Raw genomic sequence first — 20,561 nt, 5'->3', positions numbered from 1 at the left:
GGTTGGAAGCCTCCTCAAAAGACATTTCCTCCTTCAAACTACTTGGAAACAGAAGGGTCAGCTAGAACAAAGTACCATCCAGGAGCAGACCACCATCAGCTACAGATACCTGGGGCGCAATTCTCCGGCCTCGTTGTGGTCTCGCTCAAGCGTAACGAGGCCTGTGACTAGCGAGAGAGGCACGCCGAGAGCCAACAGTTTGCCATGCAATCGGCCTGCTCCCATAGGTGAAAATGAACCAATTGTCACCACTTAAGCCCCATTTCCATACAATCAACAAGAACGACCCATATCCAATGGCCTCCCATCATTCAGCGACCTCCCCAGCAAGTGCTCACGCTGGCACCGATTAGTACTCCTTTTGAAAAGCGTGAACCTGGCAGAAGGGCTTCTGTGGGGAGCCGCGGATGTGAGTAGCCATCTTTGCTCACAGGCAAAGAACCCAGAGGTGCTGGGATTGCCACCCAGTGCTCGGGGGGGAAGAGAGCTCGGCTGGGGGTGGGGAACTCTCTGCAGGAGTGGGGGTGCTGGGGGGGGGGGGGTGGGGGGTGGGGGGGGGAATCTTTCGCGGCCCCACCGTGCCAACCCTGGATCATGTGTACCCATTCCAGGGCAACCCTTGTTCCTGCCTGTCTGCTCCATCGATCACCCATACCCCCACTGACTTCTGAGGCCTTTGGCTGCGTGGCTGAAGGCCACTGCTAAATAGGAAATCAGCAATCGTGGTTAAGTGGGCACTTGACATATGCCGAGTGGGTTCCCATGGGTGGGCGGGCCATGTAACATGTGGGAGTCATTGCCTAGCATCCCAATCACACCTTGATGCCTGGACACTGTGCTTGAACATGGAGGGAGGTAATACCACACACGCAACATCCCAACACCCTGGGGATGGGACACAGCTCTGGGGACATGTCCACGGCTGGAGGGTGGATGAGTGCCACGGGGAGGGGGACATGTCCACGATACCTGGAGGGATAGACAAAGGATCCAGGGGTCAGCCTGCATTGCGGAAGAAAGTGACAAAGGCATCATAATGGTTGTGCAAAAAGGTGTTTAATGTGCCGTAGAATACCCCACTCTTGATGGTGCCATTCCCGCCCCCCCCCGCAAACCCCAACCCACACCCCTCCCCACCCCCTACCCTCAGTGATCCTCAACGTGCTTCGTCCTCCTAGCTCTATCACTATGTGTTGGTGTTTCCCCAGGATGCATGTTAGAGGTGGAGGCAGCCAGCTGCTTACCTCGTCCCGTGGCCCTTGATGCCTCTGGCGAGCATCCTCTGGGGTCGGAGGGCACCGGCTCACTTGGCGGCGACACACGCATAGCCGTGCTGCCCTATCCTGTGTGCTGACCTCGTGATGTGGCCTCATCAGAGGGATGGTACTGGAGGGAGCTGAAGGGCTTAATGGGGTGGGTTGCAGCAAGGCTGTGAGGTCATTTGATTAGAAAAAGAGTAGCTGAAATTAAATCTGTTGTAGGACAGGGGCCAGTGCAGGTCAATAATAGGCAAATGGACTTCCGGTGGTGGCCATAGTGTGAGTGGTCGCATATTTGGTGGTTCCCGCTTGCAGCGATGTTTTTGCACCTTTTCCCTGGCTAACGGGTGGATGTGTTGAGGAAGAAAGGTGCAGGAGTGGTGGAAGGAGAGGGTGTACCATGGGTGGATAGATTCGTGGACCAGGAGTGGTTTTAAAAGAAAGGAGCAGTTGGAGTGAGAATCTGTACCTGCGACACAGGGAGGATGGCGGAGGATAAGGGACCTGCCCTACCATCTCAGTGGTCGGTGGAGCAGCTGGTGGACTTCTTGAACGAGACGTTAGCCCGGCAGAAGAAGGAGACTTTGAAGGACCTGGCGAAGATGGTGGATCTGATTAAAGCGGGGACCGATCGCCTGGAAACGATGTTAGAGTCTCAGAGCCAGGCGATCCAGAAGGTGGAGGAAACGGTGGGGGAGCACGAGGAGCAGCTCACCTCTATGTCGGCCGAGTTGGGGGTAATGCGGTATACTCAGAGGCGGCTGCAGGAGAAGGTGGAGGACTGAAGAACCGGTCCTGGGGGCAGAACCTGAGGATCGTGGGGCTGCCGGAGGGCAGTGAGGGAGTGGACGCTGGCTCGTACGTGGTTCGGATGTTTGAGAAGCTGATAGGAGAGGGGGTCCTTTGAACGACCCTTTGACATGGACCGGGTGCTTTAGAGGAAGCCGCAGGGAAACGAGCTGCCAAGGGTGATGGTGGTGCGGCTGCACCGGTTCCTGGATAAGGAGCAGATCCTGAGGTGGGCCAGCAGACGAGGCGATGTACCGGAGAGGGTAGCAAACTTTGAGTGCATCAAGACTGGGTGCGGAGCTGGCCAAGAGGAGAGCGGGGTTTAACAAGGTGAAGGCTGCCCCTTTCAAGTAGGGAGTGAAATTCGGAATGCTACACCCGGCATGCCTCTGGGTGTTTTATAATGGCCGTGAACCTTATGAAATGAAATGAATGAAATGAAAATCGCTTATTGTCACAAGTAGGCTTCAAATGAAGTTACTGTGAAAAGTCCCTAGTCGCCACATTCCGGCACCTGTTCGGGGAGGCTGTTACGGGAATTAAACCTGCTGCTGGCCTGCCTTGGTCTGCTTTCAAAGCCAGCGATTTAGCCCTGTGCTAAACAGCCCCTTTTATGGGACGCCGGAGGAAGTGATGGAGTTTGTCAGGGGCAATGGGCTGGCAGGAGAAGGACATTGCACTTTGGAGGAGGTTTCAGTTTTGTTCTTTCTGGTTTGTTTTCTCTGTGGGCCGTTGTCCTGTGTTCTTCTGTGGGGGATGGGGGCGGGGACCATTATTTTTTGTCTTTGAATGCTGGTGTTGTTGTTTGCACCGGGGGGGGGGGGGGGGGGGGGGGGATCAGTGGGGGTAGGATGCTAGATGCCATGGGTGGAGGCTGCCAGGCTAGCTGGGCGGGCTAGTTCACAGAAGCGTAGTATGGGGTGAGCAGATGGTTAGAGTGTTGATGGGGGTTGGGGTTGTTGTTTTGTGGGGGGAGGGGGGGGGGGGGAAGAGGGACTGCTGACAGGTGAGGGCCTTTTGAATGTGGGGGAGGGTGGATGGCGGTGGACATCGGGGGGGGGGGGGGTGGTGTTCGCATATTCGCACATCTGAGGAATCGAAGGACGGTAGTTGAAGCAAGAAACACATTTGAAGATTAGGGATCAAAATAGGCTTAGGAAAGGGTGGGGAGGGCAGGTATTTCATTCTGGATTGGACTCGAAGACAAGGGGGGTAGCAATATTGGTAAATATACAGGTACTTTTTGAATTGGGGAGTTTGGTGGCAGACCCGTGAGGGAGGTATGTTATGGGTAGTGGGAAATTGGAAGGGACCGGTGATGTTGCTGAATGTTTATGACCCGAATTGGGGCAATGTGGAGTTCATGAAGCGGGTATTGGAGAAGATCCAGATATGGACTCCCACCGGTTGATAATGACGGGGGGGAGACTTTAATGCAGTTATGGATCCAAAGTTGGATCGGTCGAGTCTGAGGTGGGGGAGAGTATCGGCGGTGGCAAAGGAGATGAGGGGGTTTATGGAACACATGGGAGCGGTGCATCCATGGAGATTTGGCAGGGCAAGGGCGAAGGAGTTTTCATTTTTCTCCCACATACATAGGGTGTACTTCCGAAACGACTATTCCGTGATGGATAGGGCGTTGTTGGTGGGGGTGGTCGGTTCAGAGTACTCGGCAATTGTAGTATCGGACCGCGCACTGCACTGGGTGGAATGGCAGGTAAACCGGGGGCCTGGACGGGTTTCCAGTGGAATTCTTCAAAACTATTTTGGGGGTCCTGGGACTTCTGCTGGTGAAGGCCAGTGGCGAGTGTGCGGACAAATCAGGTGAGCGCAGATTATTTCAGGCTGCACCGGGGAACAAAGCAGGAATGCCCACTCTGCCCATTGCTCTTTGCCTAGGCTATACAGTCATTGGCAATGGTGCTGAGAGCGTCAAGGGACTGGCAGGGGATAGTACCGGGTGGGGGTGGAGCAGAAGGTCTCATTGTATGCGGATGACTTGCTGTTCTATATTTTGGATCCGTTGGAAGGTATTGGGGTGGCTATGGGGATCTTAGAAGAATTTGGCCGGTTCTCGGGGTATAAATTGAACATGGGGAAGAGCGAGGTCTTTCCGATCCAGATGAGGGTGCAGGAGAAGAGGTTGGGGAAGTTGCCGTTTCGGGTAGTGGGGGAGAATTTTCAGTACTTGGGCATTCAGGTGATGCGGGGGTTGGAGCAGCTGCACAAGCTGAATTTGGCCCAGTTGGTGTAACAGATGAACGGGGATTTTAGGAGGTGGGATGTTCTCCTGCTGTCATTGGCGGGACGGGCGCAAATGGTGAAGACGACGGTCATCCCGAGGTTCTTGTTTGTGTTCCAGAACCTCCCGATTTTTATTCCAAAGGCTGTTTTTAGGAGAGTGAACGTGATGATTTCAGGGTTTGTGTGGGCGGGTGAAACATTGCGGGTGAAGAAGGAGCTGCTGGAGCGGAGTCGAGAGGGAGGGGTGTTGGCTCTCCCGAACTTAATGAATTATTACTGGGTGGCGAACATAGCAGTGGTTGGAAAGTGGGTAGTGAGGGAGGGGTTGGTATGGCAGCAAATGGAGGCAGCCTCATGTAAAGATACGAGTTTGGGGGCACTGTTTTAAAAAAAATCTTTTTATTGGCATTTTCAACATTATGTACATTGACGTTCGTATTTATTTATTGTACAGTGTAACGCAAAAAGGCTTTTATCTTACTTTACTTTATTTACAGATTGCTGCAGTCTAGTTTGGCATGTTCCACCCCGCTCCCCACACACCCTCCCCACCCCTTTCCCTAATCCCTTCCCGTCTCCCCCCCCGCCCACCCCACTTACTATCCTTCCTGATTGGTACGGGCGGTTCTTTTTGGTGGCCCGTCTCCAACCTCACATCCACATAGTGCGGAGCGTGGTCGGAGACGTATATCGTGGAATACTCCGCTCCTGTAATTCCTGGAAGCACCGATTTTCCCACTCCAAAGAAGTCGATACGAGTATGTATCTAGTGCACTTGTGAAAAAAATGAGAATTCTTTCTCTCCCGGGTGCAGGAACCTCCACGAGTCCACCGCCCCCAACTGCTCCATAAATGCTCCCAGTTCCTTAGCCATGCCAGTCTTTTTCCCCGTTCTGGGGTTTGATCAGTCGGTAAGCAGGTCCTGTACGCAGTTAAAGTCGCCCCCCCATAATCAGTCGGTGCGTGTCAATTTCGGGGATTTCCGCCATGGTCTTTTTTGATAAAGTCTGTGTTGTCCCAGTTGGGAGCGTACACATTTACCAGCATCACCGGTGCCCCTACCAGGACACCGCTGACCATGACGTACCGTCCCCCTGGATCTGTAACAGTCCTGGTCTCAGTAAATCTCGTCCTCTTGCTGATCAGTATGGTCACTCCCCTAGCCCTCGTCCCGTAGCATGAATGTCTGTCCCACCCAGCCCTTCCTTCCTAGTAATCTGTCCTTCTCTCTCAGGTGTGTCTCCTGCAGGTAGACTATGTCCGCCTTCAGACTTCTCAGGTGGGTGAAGACTCTGAATCTTTTCACTGGGCCGTCAAGTCCCCTTACTTTCCAGGTGTCTATCCTGGTGGGGGGTTTCTGACCACCCCCCCCCCCCCGGTCCTGCGGGACCAACTATACTTACGTGGTGGACGCACCCCTGCACATCCGGGGTTTCCGTTTTTTAGGGGTTCGTCCAAAATGGCCACGGTCGCCGCTCTCACCATGAGGTCTGGCCCCTGCGCTCCGGGTTTCCCTTTGTTCATGGGGCACCCAACATGGCCGGCAACTGTGTGTAAGCCGCGTGGGTGCGCCCCTGCACTCCGGGGTCTCCATTTGTTTTGGGATCCTCCAAAGTGGCTGGATGCGGCGCCATCTTGATTCCTCGGCCTGCTCCATGCCTGCTGAGGCCTGTGTATGTCTCGTTGCCAACACTTTCCTATCCTTCTGCCCTTTTTGTGTTCCACGAGTCGTCCCCCCGTTCCCCTTCCTGTCCCCCTCCCTTTCCTCCCCCCTGTATTCACCCCCCTTTCTGCCCCCACCCCCCCCCCCACCTTGGCCAGGCGCTCCCTCTCCCCTGAGAGGTGCATCGCGGTCCCCTCTACTGCTCGTCTTCCTGTGCTAGCCCTCCCTGCTAGTACGGTGGCTCCCCTCCCTGGGCTGGTCTCGCCCTGTCTCTGTTCCATCTGCCTGTCTCCGTTCCCTTCCTCGGCCCTATCACCTGTTTCCCCTCTCCTCGCTTCCCTCTGTCCTCCTACTTTAGTCCGAGAATGAGGCAGCACAGTCCCACGCAAACACAGAGTCCATACAACAGACCTTGGTCCCGTTTTGTCCTCCACTTTCCGTCTTTTTCTCCGCTGCCCTCACCGTTGCTGCGTCTGTTCCTTTTCTAGATTGTTGGTCTTCACGAATGCATCGCCCTCCGCTGGGGTGCCGATGTAATGTTCTTTTCCTTTATAGGTTATCCAGAGACTGGCCGGGAACAACATGCCGAATCTCACCCCGCTCCTGTAGAGCACCCATTTTGCCTTATTAAATTTGGCTCTTTTTTTCGCGAGGTCTGCCCCAATGTCCTGATAAACCCTTACTCTGTGTCCTTCCCATGAGCACGACTTTGTCCGTCAGGCCCACCTCAGGATCTTTTCCCGGTCCTGGTACTGGTGCATCTTCGCGATGATCGCTCTCGGCTGCTCCCCAGATTTGAGTTTTGGGCGGAGTGACCTGCGTGCCCTGTCGAGTTCTGGGGGGTTTGGGAAGCTGTTCCATCCAGCCAGGTTACCCAGCATGTAGGCGATGTAGGTCCCTTCCCTCCACCCCCTCTGGCAGTCCCACAATACGGACGTTCTGCCGCATGGACCTGTTTTCCTGGTAACCTACCTTTCCCCTCAGGTTCCCTTGGGCCACCACCAACCGCTTCACCTCAGTCTCCAGAGCCATGATTCTATCACTCTGGTCGGTTGCCGTCCTTTCCAGGTCCAGGATCGTCCTTTCCTGGGCTCCCACCTTCTTTCCCAGGCCGTCTATTGTGCACTGGAGGACTGCCATCCCTTCCGTCACCACCTCTTTCATCACCAGCTGGCGTTCCACTTTGATCGCCTGCCTCATGGCAGCCAGTTCTTTGTTTAAGGAATGTCTGCCATCCCTCCCCTGGTGTAATGGGGGGCATCGCTGCCTGTTCCTGCTCCTCTGTTCGGGTCGCCGGTCGCCCCCTCCCTTATTACACCGGGGTCTCCGCCTCACCTCGTGCATCCGCTGGTCTATCTGCTCGCTGCTCCTGTCTCTTGCCGCCGCTTCTGCCTTCTCCCCGGCCCTTTGAACTACCGTTTGCCGGCATCTTCCCGTCTGCTTGTTCGTTACTAGTGTCATTTGGGTTTTTAGGAGTATTGGGGGGATTTTTGAGCCAAGAAACCTGGAAAATCTGCTATTTTGGGTCTGATTGGGAGGAGATTTTGGGGCAGTGCGGTAGCACAGTGGTTAGCACAGTCGCTTCACAGCTCCAGGTCCCAGGTTTGATTCCCAGCTTGGGTCACTGTCAGTGTGGAGTCTGCATGTCTTCCCAGTGTGTGCGCGGGTTTCCTCCGGGTGCTCTGGTTTCCTCCCACTGTCCAAAGATGTGCAGGTTAGGTGGATTGGCCATGATAAATTGTCCTTCGTGTCCTAAAAGGTTAGGTGGGGTTACTGGGTTATGGGGATAGGGTGAAGGTGTGAGCTTAAGTGTGGTGCTCTTTCCAACGGCCAGTGCAGACTTGATGGGCCGAATGGCCTCCTTCTGCACTGTAAATTCTATGAGAGCCACCTGATGTGCATCCGCTCAGTTTATGGAGGGTGAGGATGAGCCAGCTCTTTGAGGGGGTAGAAGATGTATGTGAACATTGCGGGGGAGCCCCGCAAACCACGTTCCTATGTTTTGGTCCTGTCCAAAGCTGGAGGATTACTGGAAGGAGTTATTTAGGGTAATCTCTAAAGTGGTGCACGTGAAACTGGACCCGGACCCTCGGGAGGCCATATTCGGGGTGTCGAATCAGCCGGGGTTGGAAACGGGTGCGGAAGCAGATGTTGTAGCCTTCGCCTCATTGATCGCCTGAAGGCGGATCCTGTTGGAGTGGAGACCAACCTCTTCACCCTGTGCCCTGGCCTGGTGGGGCGACCCCCTGGAATTCTTGACGCTTGAAAAGGTCAAATTTGAACTGGGGGGAAGGATGGAGGGGTTCTACAATTCATGGGCGTTATTCATTATGCACTTTCGCGAATTGGATCACATCGAACATTAGGTGGGTTGGGGCTGGGAGAGTTGAGGGGGAGAGGGACTGTATGTGTTAATGGTGACCCTGGGTGATTCCTGATTCCTCTTTGTCATTTGTTTATGTTAACATGCGGGCTAATGTTTGGGGGTTTGGTGGGAGGATGGGATCGTTGTTATTGATATGGGGATTGACATTACATTCGTTACTGATTATTGTTTATTGTTGGGTGTAAATTTGGGAGAAAATGTGAAAAATGAAAATTAAAAAATATTTGAAAATAAAACAATGCCCCCAACGACGTCCGGTGGTGGCGTTCACCCTCTGGAGCACCTCACACGAGAACCCCTCCTCCAAACCCTCTCCCAACTCTTCCTCCCACTTTGCCTTGATCCCTTCTCGCGGTGCCTTCTCCTCTTCCAAAATAGCCCCCCCGTAAACCGCCGATACTACCCCTTTCTCCAGTACCCCTGTCGTCAGCACCTCCTCCAGCAATGTGGAAGCCGGCTCTACTGGGAAGCTCTGTATCTCCTTTCTGGCAAAGTCTCTAAATATTTCCCCCTGCTCCAGCCAATACTTCGCTCCCAGCTCCTTCAATCCCACAAAATGACCCCCAAGAAACAAATCTTTTAGTGTCCTAATTCCTTTCTCCTCCCATCTCTGAAAATTTCCATCCCACTTCCCTAGCTCAAATCTATTCTCAACGAAACTATTACACTTCATGTTTCATGGTGGCAGCGGGCGGGGATTGAGCGGTTTGGGGATTTGTTCATCGACGGTGGCTTTCCGAGCATGGAGGAATTGGAGGGGGAACTTGAGCTGTCTGTCGGGAATGGGTTTCGGCACTTACAGGTGAAGGACTTTGTTTGGAGGCAAGTATCGTCCTTTCCTCACCTGCCACCCCAAGGGTTATAGGATAAGGTGGTGTCGAGAACAGAGGTAGGGGAGGGAAGTTGGTGGAAATTTACAAGGAATTGATAAACTTGGAGGGAGCCCCGATAGGGGTAGTCAAGCGCAAGTGGGAGGCAGAGTTGGGTAGGGAGTTGGAGGCTGGGCTGTGGGAGGCGGCTCTGAGGAGAGTTAATGCATCCTTATCGTGCGTTAGGCTTAGTCTTATCCAGTTTAAGGTGGACCACAAGGCACATATGACTGTTGCCAGGATGAGCAGGATTTTTGAAGGGGTGGATGGTAGGTGTGGGCGTTGTGCGGGTGGGCCCGCAAATCATGTCCACATGTTCTGGGCGTGTCTGAAGCTTGGGGGATTCTGGCAGGGGTTTGCCGACGTTATGTCAGAGGTCCTGAAGGTGAAGGTGATTCTGAGTCCAGAACTGGCACTCTTCAGAGTGTCAGGAGACCCGGGAGTCCAGGGGGCAAGAGAGGCTGATGTCTTGGCCTTTGCCTCCCTGGTAGCCCGGAGATGGATATTGTTAGCGTGGAGGGACCCGGGGCCTCCGAAACCAGGGGTGTGTGCGAGTGACCTGGCAGAAATTCTCAGGCTAGAGAAGATAAAGTTCGCCTTGAGAGGGTCTGTGGAGGGGTTTGCCCAGAGGTGGCAGCAGCTTATCGACTTCTTTGAGAAAGGTTAGGATGCCAGCAATGGAGGGAGGAGGGGTTCAAAAGGGGGAGGCAGGGGAGTTGGGAAATGTGGGGGTGGGTTGGTCGGGTATTTTGTTGAGTTGGTTATGTACAGCCCTGTTGATTGGATTGGTTTGTGATTATATTTGTTGTGTTAATATATAAATGCATCAATATAATATTTTTCAAAAAAAGTAATAGGCAAATAATAGGCGGAACAGGATACAGGTTGTTGTGTTCTGGATGTGGGAGTTTGGAGAGGATGGGAGGGTATCGGAAGAATCAACACTGTAGGTGACAAAGAATGGATAAGAATTACACCTGCAGACAGCTGGTAATGTTGTACAGATGGAATGAGGTGGTGTTTCGGACATGGGATTTAAAACTCAACTCAGTATAAATAGCATAACAAAGATTCACAGTTTGGGCTGAATTCTGCCAACAAGGCAGAAGTGGTTTTCGAGGTGCGGATATTCAGATGGGTTTCCTCAGGAGCAGGTAGTCAAAGGAAACAGCAACCTGCTCTATGGAAATGGGCAGCCTGTGAAAGCCCCAGTTAGAGGTCTTTTTCAGAACCCAGCAGCATTTTCCCAGGATTGGCTGACAGTCTGCTGAGGGCGCCCAGGTGGCACTGCCAAGCTGCCAGGCCACTGCCAGGGCACACAGGCCAAGGTGATCAGGTGGCATCTTGCCCATGCCAGGGATCGGGCCCAGGGGTGCCCTGCCGTTATGAGGTGGGGTGTGGGGGGGGGGGGGGTCTTGAGGACCCCATAATTGGTAAATTGGGATGTTGGAGGGGTGTGGAGGCCACGGTGAGGGGGTTTAGAGATTGGGGTGCCATTTAAAAACGGCACCCAATGTCTTCCTGCACTGGCGAGCGGAGATCGTTAGTGCAGGAAATGGGACTGAATAATATAAAATAATAATTGTTTATTGTCACAAGCAGGCTTCAATGAAGGTACTGTGAAAAGCCCCTAGTCGCCACATTCCAGCACCTGTTCGGGGAGGCCGGTACGCAAATTGAACCTGCGTTACTGCCTTGTTCTGCATTACAAGCCAGCTATTTAGCCCACTGTACTAAACCAGCCCCAACCAGACTAAGTGCGGCCTCGGCAGGATGTTCCTCACCAAGGCCCAAAAATGAAGCAGAGTCTTGCTTAATCGCAGGGTCATTCTCGGCGCCGGGAAACACGTGGTTAAACGATCCCAACACGGGACTCTGTTTCATTTCCGTTAAATTGCCCCTTATGATTCTAAGGGGAGTTATGTCTGTTACTTTCATCTTTAACTGTGTCCACAGCATAGTGTATGTCGTGTTGGGTGTTCCGCTATACAGACGAACCAACACGGTTGCAGATGGTACAACTCTGTTTTATTACTATCAATAACAACATCTGTTAACTTATGACTGTGGTTTGTTCTTTACCCTTTAACCTGTGGACCCAGCCCTAACACTATCTTAGAGAGGCACTCAGCACATGGTGTATGTCGGAGTGGCACGCTGTGAGCTCTGTGCCCTGAGCTGTCTCCTGCTGGAATGAGCGGGAACTGTGGTGTTCCCCATTTTATAGTGAGTGTGCTCTTGCTTGTGATTGGCTGTGATGTTGCGTGTGTGTTGATTGGTCCGTTGATCTGTCCATCAGTGTGTGTGTGTGTTTGCACCATGATGTTTATCTGAATATCATGACATCCCCCCTTTTTTTACAAGAATATGTGCCTATGTGGTAATAAATATAGATGTGTACTGAGTGCAGCTGAATGTGTGTGTGCAATATCTACAACATGTACATGAGGCTAAATTATATACATAGGAAGGTGTCAGGTGCAACATAGCAACGAGGTTGTACCATAAACAAAACAAGTGTAATCATCAAACATCAAAAACGAACTCCTGTAACGACAAAAAGAGAAACATATTAACATTGTGGCATAACACTTTAGTGAGTCCAATGTGCAAACAGGCTCCTAAGTCCAGCCGAGTAGGTGGGTGACAAATTCGGGTTGACCGCCTCAAGGGTGGGTCAGGATCCACCAGCTGAGGAATGGGCCTGGCCACAGGCGACAGAGGAATAGGCATGGTGGCAGGAAGCTCCATGAAGTCGACATCAGGAACAACAGGAGGGCGTGGCACCGGTGTATGATCACGTAGCGAGCGCGGGAGCAGGCGAAGAGCCCGGCGATTACGCCGGCGAATGGAGCCATCAGGCATGCGAACCAGGAACGAGCGGGGAGCCACACGTCGGAACACTTTGGCAGTTGCCGACCAGCCACCCTCTGGTAGGTGGATGCGGACGTTGTCTCCAGACGCCAAGGCAGGAAGATCAGTTGCCCGAGTGTCATGTGCCACCTCTGCTGAGCGCGCTGCTGTCGCATCCTTTGCAGTACTGGAGCATGGTCGGCAGAAATCCGATCCGGCATCAGCAGCCTTGCAGAGGAGCCGCTTGACGATATGGACGCCCTTTTCCGCCTTGCCATTTGACTGGGGATGCAGAGGGCTGGACGTCACGTGTGTGAAGCCATACGAAGCGGCAAAAGACGACCATTCTTGGCTTGCAAAACAGGGCCCATTGTCCGACATGACAGTAAGCGGAATGCCATGGCGAGCGAAGGTTTCTTTGCATGCCCTGATGACAGCGGACAATGTCAAATCCTGCAGGCGTATGACCTCTGGATAATTCGAAAAGTAATCAATTATGATGACGTAGTCCCTGTCAAGCGCATGAAAAAGGTCCACACCCACCTTCGCCCAGGGGGACGTTACCAACTCATGGGGCTGAAGCGTCTCAGGGTGTTGCGCCGGCTGAAACCTTTGGCAGGTGGGGCAGTTGAGCACCATGTTGGCGATGTCGTTGCTGATGCCCCGCCAGTACACAGCTTCTCGGGCCCTCCACCTGCACTTCTCAAACCCGAGATGGCCTTCGTGTAATTGTTCGAGGACCAACCTGTGCATGCTGTGTGGAATCACAATCTGGTCCAACTTTAGGAGGACACCGTCAATGACGGCCAAGTCGTCCCGGACATTGTAGAATTGTGGGCACTGTCCTTTGAGCCACCCTCCCGTCATGTGGCACATCACACGTTGTAGAAGGGGGTCAGCCGCAGTCTCCCGGCGAATACGGGCCAGACTTGAGTCATTAGCTGGCAGATTGGCCGATGTGAAGGCCACATGCGCTTCGACCTGACATACGAACCCCTCCGAATCGGGCGGTGTGCTCTGGACAGGGCATCCGCGATGATGAGGTCCTTTCCCGGGGTGTAGACCAGTTGGAAGTCATACCTCCGGAGCTTGAGCAGAATGCGCTGGAGGCGAGGGGTCATCTCATTCAGGTCCTTTTGTATGATGCTGAACTGAGGGAGACCATACACGTAGTCGTGGAACTTATCTATGCCAGTTAACAAACCCAGGCACTCCTTCTCGATCTGCGCATAGCGCTGTTCTGTGGGGGTCATGGCCCGTGAGGCATAGGTGACCGGGGCCCATGATGCAGTGTCGTCCCGTTGCAGGAGTACCGCCCCAATGCTGGACTGGCTGGCATCAGTCGAGATCTTCGTATCTCGGGAGGTGTCGAAGAACGCCAATACCGGGGCTGTGGTGAGCTTAATCTTCAGCTCCTCCCATTCCTTCTGGTGTGCGGGCAGCCACTGGAACTCCGTGGTCTTCTTCACTAGGTGGCGAAGAGCCGTTGTGTGGGAGGCAAGGTTGGGAATGAACATCCCCAGGAAGTTGACCATCCCGAGAATGCGTAGCACTGCCTTCTTGTCTGCCGGCTGCGGCATGGCTGTAATGGCGCTCACTTTGTCTGCATCCGGACGCACTCCTGACCGGGATATGTGGTCCCCCAGAAACCTAGCTCAGTTTGGCCAAAAGAACACTTGGCTCGGTTGAGGCGCAGGCCGTGTTCTCGTATCCGAGCAAAGACACGCTGGCGACGACTGATGTGCTCCTGTGGTGTGGTGGACCAGATGATGACGTCGTCAACATAGACGCGCACCCCTTCGATGCCCTCCATCATCTGTTCCATGATTCTATGAAATACCTCGGATGCCGAGATGATGCCAAACGACATTCTGTGGTAGCAGTACCTGCCAAAGGGAGTGTTGAAGGTGCACAGCTTCCTGCTGGATTGATCCAGTTGAATCTGCCAAAAACCCTTTGAGGCATCAAGCTTTGTAAAAATTTTAGCCCGGGCCATTTCGCTCGTGATCTCTTCCCAGTTGGGTATGGGGTAGTGTTCCCTCATGATGTTGTTGTTCAGGTCTTTCGGGTCGATGCAGATCCTGAGTTCGCCAGAGGGCTTTTTAACGCACACCATGGAGCTGACCCATGGCGTGGGCTCCGTGACCCGGGAAAGCACTCCTTGGTCCTGGAGATCCTGCAGCTGCTGCTTGAGTCGGTCTTGGAGTGGTGCTGGGACTCTACGAGGTGCGTGAATGACCGGGGTGGCATACGGTTTGAGCCGAATTCTGTAGGTGTAGGACAGTGTGCCCATGCCCTCGAAAGCCTCCTGGTTGTGGGCGAGGAGCGAGTGGAGCTGTGCCCTAAATTCTGCATCCGGGAAGTCGGACGTGCCTTCTGGAGACAGAGTGTGTACCCGCTGAACGAGGTGGAGAACCTTGCATGCCTGTGCGCCTAGCAGGGAGACCTTCGATGATCCAACTATCTCAAAGGAAAGTGTGGCCGTGTATGCATTGTGTGTGACCTCGAGCTGGCAGGATCCCATGGCCGGGATAACATTTCCGCTGTAATCGACCATTTGACAGCGGGATGGCTGAATCGGTGGTCTGACCTTCAAGGCGTAGAAGGCTCACCATGCTATAAGGTTGGCGGAGGCACCAGTGTCTAAACGGAATGTGATTGGTGATCGGTTGACCGTTAGGGTGGCACACCATTCATCATCCGGATTAACGCTGTTCACTGGCATCGGCTGGTGGGTCCTGCTTGGGGACATCCGGTTCCTATCAATGACCGCGACGCGGAAGGCTTCCCGGTCGTTGGTATCACCGGTCTGTACATCGTCAGGGTATGACTCGGTGTATGGAGGCTGAATGGCCCGCACGTCCCTGCGAGGCTGGCGGAATCGGGGAGCGTTGGCAGGTTGAGCTGCTCGACTGCAGGCAGCATAGTGGCCCATCTTGCCACAGCGGAGGCATTGTCGATTCTTTGCTGGACATTGCCGCTTTAAATGTGCGGATCCACAGATCCACAGTTGCCGCACGTCGTGACGTCATGGCGTTCGTTGCGCCATCGCGCATGAGCAGTTCGGTCCTGCGTAGAGCGCGCCTGCGCGTCGTGTCCCTCTGCGTCGATGTCTCTTTTGGCGCGTACAAGGGTGGAAGGCCGCGGAAAACACGCGAAATGGCCGCCCTCGTCCGGGGAGGAACTCAAACGACTGGACCCGCTCGGCCTCGTAGGACCCCTGCCGTGCCGATTCGGCCGCCTGGAATTGGGAGTACCGGCTGGTCATGTTTTCACGGAGGACGCAGGCTTTGATGGTGGTGGCTAAGGTGAGGCTCTTAATTTTGAGGAGCTGCTGGCGTAGGGTGCCCGAGGTGACCCCAAAAACTATCTGGTCCCGAATCATCGACTCGGAGGTGGCCTCATAACTGCAGGACTGCGCGAGGATACAGAGGTGGGTCAGGAAAGATTGAAAAGGCTCATCCTTACCCTGCAGGCGCTGCTGGAGGAGGTACCTCTCGAAGCTCTCGTTCACCTCAACGCTGAAGTGCTGCTCGAGTTTAAGAAGGACCGTCTTGTACTTAGTCTTGTCCTCACCGTCCGCGAACACCAGGGAGTTGTAGATGTGGATGGCGTGTTGCCCTGCCGTGGAGAGGAGGAGGGCGATTTTTCTGGTGTCCGAAGCATTCTCCCTGTCTGTGGCTTCTAAGAAGAACTGAAAGCGCTGTTTAAACAGCTTCCAGTTGACGCTGAGGTTTCCAACGATTTGGAGCGGCGGGCTGATGGTGTCCATGGCGCAGGATGGCGGATTCCTGAAGATGTGTCGGTAGGTCTCACAGTTGCTGGGTTCCAATCCTGGTACTATGGCGTGTTGGGTGTTCCGCTATGCAGACGAACCAACATGGTTGCAGATGGTACAACTCTGTTTTATTACTATCAATAACAACATCTGTTAACTTATGACTGTTGTTCGTTCTTTACCCTTTACCCTGTGGACCCAGCCCTAACACTATCTTAGAGAGGCACTCAGCACATGGTGTATGTCTGAGTGGCTTGCTGTGAGCTCTGTGCCCTGAGCTGTCTCCTGCTGGAATGAGCTGGAACTGTGGTGTTCCCCGTTTTATAGTGCGTGTGCTCTTGCTTGTGATTGGCTGTGATGTTGCGTGTGTGTTGATTGGTCCGTTGATCTGTCCATCAGTGTGTATGTGTGTTTGCACCATGATGTTTATCTGAATATCATGACAGTGTACATAATAACGGATCGAGAGAGTATTTGCACAACCAAACCACTTGTAACAATTTAGAAAGCTATGCCTGGAAGACATTAAAAAAAGGAGGGATTATCTGGGGTTAGGAAGGGTAAGGAGGCAGGTGCAGAGCATCAACAAAGGTTTTGTTCACCCAACTGTAAAGTGCACAAACAATTGGCATTATACTTCAGTGTCCAATTTACTGAGCAACTTAAGGCTCAAACTATCACCTAACAATCCTAACAGTACACCCCTTTGTTCAAACAATGACGTTATCTAACATATTAGTAGTGAGTTAAACACATTGTTTTATGTTGTATATGTCAATGATAATTTTTACATTTTATACAATACTTGGATACTAAAGGGATTAAAATACTAAACTCTGTAGTAAAACCGACGGTCAAAACAGTGGGACTGAATTTCCACTGTGGATTTTCTGCTCATTCCCTGTAGCTTCAGCAGAAAATCAAGACAAACTTTTCAAGAAAACGATGAAACTGCATTAATGCCATTTCTCTGTGGTTGCCCTGTCCCTTCTGATAAATTTATGGGTGGCGAATGGGAGACACTCATGGAAACCCCCTCCCCAATGTACCTGATATTATCATCAGTCATGGTCTTAATGATTAGCCAATGACTCTTTCTAGAAAGTACGTGTGGACATGGATGGAAAATGCAGAAAACAAAGTCAAGCTTTTAATGAGAGCAAAATGTAAGGGTATCAATATTGTAAAATAGCTGAAGTTCAAGGAGAGGGTGGCATTTTGCCTGAGGAATTCACAGAGGGGACAACAACAGGGTGTTATACCAAAAATAGTGATGAAAGGGGAAAAAAAGCAAAGTAACAGGGTCCAAATGAGTTATGTTGTGGGGGGGGGGAAGAAATGTCTAGGCAGAAAAATATTCAAGGAAGAGCTGTGTCAACATGCATCCAGCACTGTCTTTACAATTCAACAGCCCGCTGACATTTACTGTCCACTTGAATGAGATACTGTAGGATTGACAATGCCCTTTGAACAAGACATCAGCAACTCCACAGGAGAATGAGGGAAGGAATGAGGAAAAAAGGAGATTTTATCTAAATAACACTATATTTGAAAGGCTTTCTGCCTCAGGCCGCAACGTAGAACAGCAAAAATCATCCTCTGACCCTTACCTTGCTCCCATAAAGTCTGGTCCATTTACAAAGTCAATATTCTGGCTGTGGGGAACAAACGATGATTTTATCTGTACTGTGAACTGCTCCTTGGAAATGGTCAACCGTTCCAAAGTTATGGTAAGAACCATGAGATGGACCTTAGTGCGATGGGCAAATATCTGCTGGGTCACTTTGAAATCCTGTGTTTCTGTATTAAAGCAAAACATGCCTAGGCAAAGGAAAGCAGAAATCAATTATCGTTCGTACGGTTTCATCTTTAGGATACATTGGCAGAAAACGGTTACATGTATTTTTTTTTTAAATGCAGCTGCAGTTGAACAACAGCATCTCATGCATTTATTTACTTCTGTACTGGAATGCTAAAGCTGGCCTCTGAGGGAGGAGGATAATAACAATAACCTTTATTGTCACAATTAGGCTTACATTAACACTGCAATGAAGTTACTGTGAAAAGCCCCGAGTCGCCACATTCCGGCGCCTGTTCGGGTACACAGAGTGAGAATTCAGAATGTCCAAATTACCTATCAGCACGTCTTTCGGGACTTGTGGGAGGAAACCAGAGCACCCGGAGGAAACCCACCCAGACATGGGGAGAACGTGCAGACTCCGCACAGAAAGTGATCCAAGATGGGAATTGAACCTGGGACCTGGAGCTGTGAAGCAACAGTGCTACCCAATGTGCTACCGTGCTGCCCAGCAGCTAGGGGTCAATGCCAGTGTCAATGACAGAGGCAAAAAGGGGGATAAGGTCGTGCAATCAGCTTTTAGGTAGCTCGGAAAGAATCAACAAGCAGGACCTCAAAAGGTAACAATCACTGGATTACTCCTTGTACCATGCACTAGTAGGTATCGAAATCGGAGGATAGACCAGATGAATGCATGGCTGGAAACACGGTGGAAGGTGGCGGGTTTTAGACTCGTGAAACATCGGGAACGGTTCCGGGGAAGTGTGATCTATACAGGCATGCCTTGATTCACTTGAACAGGGCTAGGACCAATGCTGGACCCGTATATGGGATGGTTCTCTAGACCAATACATTGAGGAACTAACCAGAGATCAAGCCATCATAGACTAGGTATTATGTAATGAGAAACTAATATTTGGCAATCTAGTTGTGCGAGGCCCCTTGGAGATGGGCAACCATAATATGCTAGAATTCTTCATTAAGGTGGAGAGTGATGTAATTGATTCTGAGACGAAGGTCCAGAATCTAAATAACGAAAACTATAATGTATTAGGCATGAGTTTGTTATGATGATTGTGGCATGTTTCTTAAAGGGATGACAGTGGATAGGCAACGGCAAATATTCAAAGAACGCATGGGTGAACAGCAATAATTGCTTATTCCTGTCTGTGCAAAAATAAAATGAGAAAGGTGACCATTTCATGGCTTACAAGGGAAATTAAAGATAGTATTAGATCCAAGGAAGAAGCATACAAATTGGCCAGAAAAAACAGCAGACCTCAGGATTGGGTGCAGTTTAGAATTCAGCAAAGGAGGACAAAGAAATTGATTAATGAGGGGAAAATAGAGTACAAGAGTAAGCTTGTGGGAACATAAAGACTGACTGTGAAAGCTTTTATAAGCATTTGAAGAGAAAAAGATTGGTGAAGACAAATAAAGGGCCCTTACAGTCAGAAACAGGGGAATTTATAATGAGGACCAAAGAAATGGCTGACCAACTAATTACATAGGACACTGTTTCCACTGGCGGGTGAAAGCAGAACTAGGGGGCATAGCCTCAAAATAAGGGGAAGTAGATTTAGGACTGAGTTTAGGAGGAACTTCTCCACCCAAAGGGTTATGAATCTATGGAATTCCTTGCCCAGTGAAGCAGTAGAGGCTCCTTCATTAAATGCTTTTAAGATAAAGATAGATAGTTTTTTGAAGAATAAAGGGATTAAGGGTTATGGTGTTCGGGCCGGAAAGTGGAGCTGAGTCCACAAAAGATCAGCCATGATCTCATTGAATGGTGGAGCAGGCTCGAGGGGCCAGATGGCCTACTCCTGCTCCTAGTTCTTATGTTCTTATGATCTTATGACACAAATAACAAACCAGAAATGCTGGGGAACAGAGTGTTTAATGAGAGGGAGGAACTGAAGGAAATCAGTATTAATAGGGAAATGGTGTTGGGAAAATTTATGGAATTGAAGGCCGATAAATCCCCACGGCCTGATAATCTATTTTCTTTTCTTTTTTAAAATAAATTTAGAGTACCCAATTCTTTTTTTTCCAATTAAGGGGCAATTTAGCGTGGCCAATCCACCTACCCTGCACATCTTTGGATTATGGAGGTGAGACCCACGCACACACGGGGAGAATGTGCAAAACTCCACACGGACAGTGACCCGGGGCCGGGATCAAACACGGGTCTTCAGCACCGTGAGGCAGCAGTGCTAACCACTGCGCCACCGTGCCGGCCCCCTGGCCTGATAATCTATAATCCCAGAGTACTTAAGGAAATGGTCCTGGAAATAGTGGATGCATTGGTGGTAATCATCCAAGATTCGATGGACTCTGGAGCAGTTCCTACAGATTGGAGCAGAGGCAGACTTATCGACTTTTGGGGGACCCCACGTCATGCCCCGTCCATTGGTGACATGGTGACCTGCCCCAACTGATGTCAAGCCCCACCCCAAGATGACATCAATGCCCTCCTGGTCCCATCCATCCAGTCAATTGAGGAACAATTCTCATTTATTAATTATAACCTAACAGCAACAGAAATCACACAACAATAAGACAGCAAAAAGTTAGACGTGAGAGGAAAAAAATAATTGGCATCTAAAACACCCCTCTCCCCTATTGTTTAGGAGCCCGCTCAAGTGGGAGGTTTTGTAAGTTCAAAATTTCCAACTGAATGGAACGCAGCAGTCTCCCACCCGAATTCAAACCATCAGCACAAGCGCTGGTCGCTCACCTGCCTTAGCCAAAGTGAAAGACGAGAGGAGGCCAGGCTTCGGCTTCGCAGGCCATCCCAAGGTCCCCTCACACACGTACACTCAAAAAGAGGAATTTGCCGCGCACACACAAGGAAAATTTTATTTACTGTTGTGGTGAATGCCGGACTGGGAGATTCTTTTCTTCTGTTATCACTGCAGAAGG

General features: G+C 51.5%; 1 protein-coding gene across 2 annotated transcripts in view; it reads right to left on the bottom strand.

The window, feature by feature from the left end:
* Positions 1 to 20,561, bottom strand: part of pgghg (protein-glucosylgalactosylhydroxylysine glucosidase) — a 120,806-nt gene that overhangs the window by 70,976 nt on the left and 29,269 nt on the right. For both annotated transcript variants that reach the window (XM_072466036.1, XM_072466035.1), the window contains one exon: positions 17,452 to 17,662. In XM_072466036.1, the coding sequence (XP_072322137.1) occupies positions 17,452 to 17,662 (211 nt within the window). The remainder of the gene's footprint in view (positions 1 to 17,451; positions 17,663 to 20,561) is intronic.

Source organism: Scyliorhinus torazame, chromosome 10 (assembly GCF_047496885.1).
Source record: "Scyliorhinus torazame isolate Kashiwa2021f chromosome 10, sScyTor2.1, whole genome shotgun sequence".
Taxonomy (NCBI): Eukaryota; Metazoa; Chordata; class Chondrichthyes; order Carcharhiniformes; family Scyliorhinidae; genus Scyliorhinus; species Scyliorhinus torazame.
Note: the sequence above shows the minus strand (reverse complement) of the source record. Positions and strands in the feature narration are given on the sequence as shown.